Here is a 3416-nt window from a genome sequence, read left to right on the forward strand (position 1 = left end):
ACGGGCTGCGGTGGGCGGCGCTCGGCGCTGCGCTGCTCGTTCAGCTGCGCCACGAGGCGCACGGGGCCGGGCAGGACGCGGGTGGGCATCGGCCCGAGCCGGTACCGGAACAGCCCCCGCTCCATACGGTCGCTCCAGCCCGCCAGCAGCGCCCTGTCGAAGCGGGAGGGCGCGGAGTCCGGGTCGTCCCAGCCGGCCGGCTGCAGCACGAAGTCCTCCTCGCCGTACACGAACTCCTCGGGGCTCGGCTCGCCCCGCTCCTCGCCCGCCGCCGGCGCCGCCGCCATTGCCGGTGCGGGGCGGGCTCAGCCGCGAACCCGCGGCCTCGGGATCCGCCGGGAGGGCGGGGCTACGCGGGACGGGTGGGCGTGGCTGTCTGGCCGCGGGGCGTTGCCACGGCAGCGGGTGAGTGACAGGTGGCGGAAGCGGCGCCATGGGCGGCTCGGCCAGTCTGCTGCCGCGGGACGCGCTGGGCGAGTACCAGGTACGGCACCGGCACCGGCGGAGAGGGGCGGCGCCGGGGGGACACGGGGCGGTGTGACCCCGGGAGGCAGCTGCCCATAGGCCGAGGGACCCGGGGCTGCGTTGCCTCGGGTCAGGCCCTGACCCCGCTGCCGGTACTGACCCCGGCGCCCGGTGCTGCCCCCGGTACTGACCCCGGTACTGACCCCGGTGCCCGGTGCTGGCCCCGGTACTGCCCCCGGTGCCCGGTGCTGACCCGCACTCTCCCCGCAGGAGCTGACGTTCCTGAGCAAGCAGGAGATCCTGCTGTAAGTACTGCCCGTGGGGCGGGATGTGGGTGCAGACCCCCGGCCCCCCGTAGTCCCAGGGCCTCGGGCTGTGCTGGGGGTCGCGGAGGGCCCCGGCCCCGCCCCGGGGCTACCGTTCCGCCGCGATGCCCCGCTGAGCCGGGAGGTGCCGGTGCCGTTCCCTGACAGTGGGGTGTCACAGGGCAAAGGTCCGCGGGTGCTGCCGGTGGCGCGGGCCGGGCCGGGTCCGCCCTGACGGGCGGGGTGGGGACTGCGGAGCCGCCCCGAGCCCCCTCTGAATCCCCAGCCCTGGGGCGGGCAGCACCAGGCCGGCTCCTCTCCCTGGCCCCGGGAGCAGCTGGGGGACCCCCGGGCCGGCATGCACCCGCCCGGCCCTGGGAAGCGCTGCCGGTGCCCACAGGGGCTGCTGCCATCCCGGGAGCACCACAGAGCCGCTCTTGTTCTTTCCTCTTCAAGTGCCTACAAGAGGTTCAGTGAACTGCTGCCAAAGCAGGAGCGGGAGAACGCCTGCTCCGCGCGGGTTCCCAAGAGCCACATCCTGACACTGCCTGAGCTGCGGGTACGGTGCCTGGCACACTCAGGACGCTTCTGCTCCCGGGTGGGGGCATGTTTGGGCAGGGCCTCGATTTACCCACCACGGCCTCACCGTGCCAATGCTCTGCCCTCAGCTGTGCCCACAAACAGCTTCCTGGTCCCCAGGGAGCTGCTGAGGATCCCGGGGATCCTGCTGTGCCATGGATTCCAGGGATCCCTGCAGTGCATCCCAGGAGGCACAGGACAGGCTCAGCTGTGCTGTGGGTGCTGCACTGGTGGCAGAGCGGGGCACTTGCTCAGCTGCTGGAGCAGCAGCCACAGCTGGTGTGTGCCAGAGGGAGCCAGCCCAGCCCAGCCCTGCCTGAGCCGTTCCTGTGTCCACAGGCAAACCCCTTCCAGCACCGGATCTGCCATGTGTTCTCCACCTCGGAGGCTGGGGACAACAGCATGTCCTTTGAAGACTTCCTTGACATGCTGAGCGTCTTCAGTGACTCTGCCACCTTCGACATCAAATCCCACTATGCCTTCCGCATCTTTGGTAAGGCTGGGGGCTGCTGCTGTCTCCTGGGGTCCCCACACCTCAAGGAAGAGGGGATGGGAGGATGAGTCCATGTTCAGGAGAGCCGCCCATAAGGGACAGTGGCTTTAGGATCTCCCTGTGGGAATGGCTGTTTTGGCACAGTGAAGCTGTGCAGTGCTGGTGCTTGTGACTCCCTGGGGTCTCTGTGGCCCTGCCAAAAGGTACCTTTCCTGTCCCCACAGACTTTGACGACGATGGGACTCTGGACAGGAGGGACCTGGAGCAACTGGTGAACTGCCTGACGGGGCAGGGCGAGGAGTCCCGGCTGAGCAGGGCGGAGATGGAGCAGCTCATCCAAAACGTGAGCGCGTCGGGCAGGGCACGGACACTGCACAGCCCCAGGCACAGAGCTCACCATCCCCTTTCCCCCCAGATCCTGGAGGAGTCTGACATCGACAAGGACGGCACCATCAACCTCTCCGAGTTCCAGCATGTCGTCTCCCGCTCCCCAGACTTTGCCAGGTGCGGTGGTGCCCAGCAGCACAGCCTATCCCAGGGCCTGTCTGGGGGTTCATTGTCCCAGTTGCTGAGCTGGGGCAGAGCTCATGGTGGCAGGAGGGCAGGGCTGCCCTCTGCCAGGTCTGCCACAATGGCAGAGCGAGCTGCATCCCAAGCTGGCTCTGCAGAGCCTCTCCCACATGGGAACGTGGGTCCCTGCAGCAGTGGGCGCTCGCAAACTCTTTGTGTGACCCAGCAAGGAGGTGCAGAACCTGTTGTATCTCTTACAGCTCCTTCAAGATCGTCCTGTGAGCCCCGTGGCTCACCAGCACCACTCCTCCAGTTCCTCCAGAACCACTTGTCCAGTTCCTCCAGCATCATTCCTCCAGTTTCTCCACCACTCCTCCAGTTCCTCCAGTGCTCCTCTGGCTCCTGCAGCTCCTTGTGGGCTCAGCCATTTTTTCTTTCAGAGAGCACAGGCCTGGCCCCTCACTGGCCCAGCAATGCCACAGTGCCTTGGGCAGGAGCCCTCCTGCTTTCCTCTCAGGTGCCTGGCAGTGGGGGGCCCTAGGAATCTGCCTCTCCTGCAGCCCCTCTGCTCTCCCAGCACCAGTTTGACTCCATATGCAGTCTAAGGGCAGCTCTGCAGGTGGGGGAGGCTGAGCTGCTCCTGCCTGGGGCCACTCTGTGCCAGCACAGCCCCTCCCTGCCCTCAGGACCAACTCCCAAATCCCTAAAGACCAATTCCCAAGTTGTGCCTTCCAGCAGCAGGCAGAGAGCTGCCTCCCTCTCCAGCCTCTTCTCAGCTTCCTCATCTTCCTGGGAGCGTCCCTGCTGCCACATGGATTCATTTCTCTGAGCAGTAACCCGAACATGGATCCTCTGAGCACTAACCAAACTGTGGATCGTTTTTCCTGAGCAATAACCCAAACGGGGCCGTTTCTCTGAGCAATAACCCAAGTGTCACTGTACAGGTGCCAACCCACAGCAGAGCTGTCCCCCCACGGCTGCACAGGACACATTCCTTCTCCACTGGCACAGCCCACGGGTGCGCAGCTGGACTCCCCCGTGCTGCCTCAGCACTGACCGTTCTC

General features: G+C 66.4%; 1 protein-coding gene across 1 annotated transcript; it reads left to right on the forward strand.

Annotated features, from left to right (window-relative positions):
- The first annotated feature begins 382 nt into the window (after window positions 1-382).
- Window positions 383-3211, forward strand: LOC113941756 (calcium and integrin-binding protein 1-like). Its single transcript, XM_027632897.1, has 7 exons — window positions 383-484; window positions 736-770; window positions 1227-1329; window positions 1689-1842; window positions 2067-2185; window positions 2258-2346; window positions 2613-3211. The coding sequence occupies exons 1-7, from the start codon at window positions 434-436 to the stop codon at window positions 2632-2634; spliced, it is 573 nt and encodes a 190-aa protein (XP_027488698.1). The 5' UTR covers window positions 383-433; the 3' UTR covers window positions 2635-3211.
- The last annotated feature ends 205 nt before the right edge of the window (window positions 3212-3416 follow it).

Source organism: Corapipo altera, unplaced genomic scaffold (assembly GCF_003945725.1).
Source record: "Corapipo altera isolate COAL_440 unplaced genomic scaffold, ASM394572v1 86767, whole genome shotgun sequence".
Classification (NCBI taxonomy): Eukaryota; Metazoa; Chordata; class Aves; order Passeriformes; family Pipridae; genus Corapipo; species Corapipo altera.

What these genes read in the sequence shown, in the direction of transcription:
- LOC113941756 (XM_027632897.1), top strand. Translation starts at nt 434, where the DNA reads ATGGGCGGCTCGGCCAGTCTGCTGCCGCGGGACGCGCTGGGCGAGTAC. An exon ending in AGCAAGCAGGAGATCCTGCT is followed by an intron (nt 771 to 1,226) that starts GTAAGTACTGCC and finishes TTCCTCTTCAAG; the next exon opens with TGCCTACAAGAGGTTCAGTG. An exon ending in CTATGCCTTCCGCATCTTTG is followed by an intron (nt 1,843 to 2,066) that starts GTAAGGCTGGGG and finishes CTGTCCCCACAG; the next exon opens with ACTTTGACGACGATGGGACT.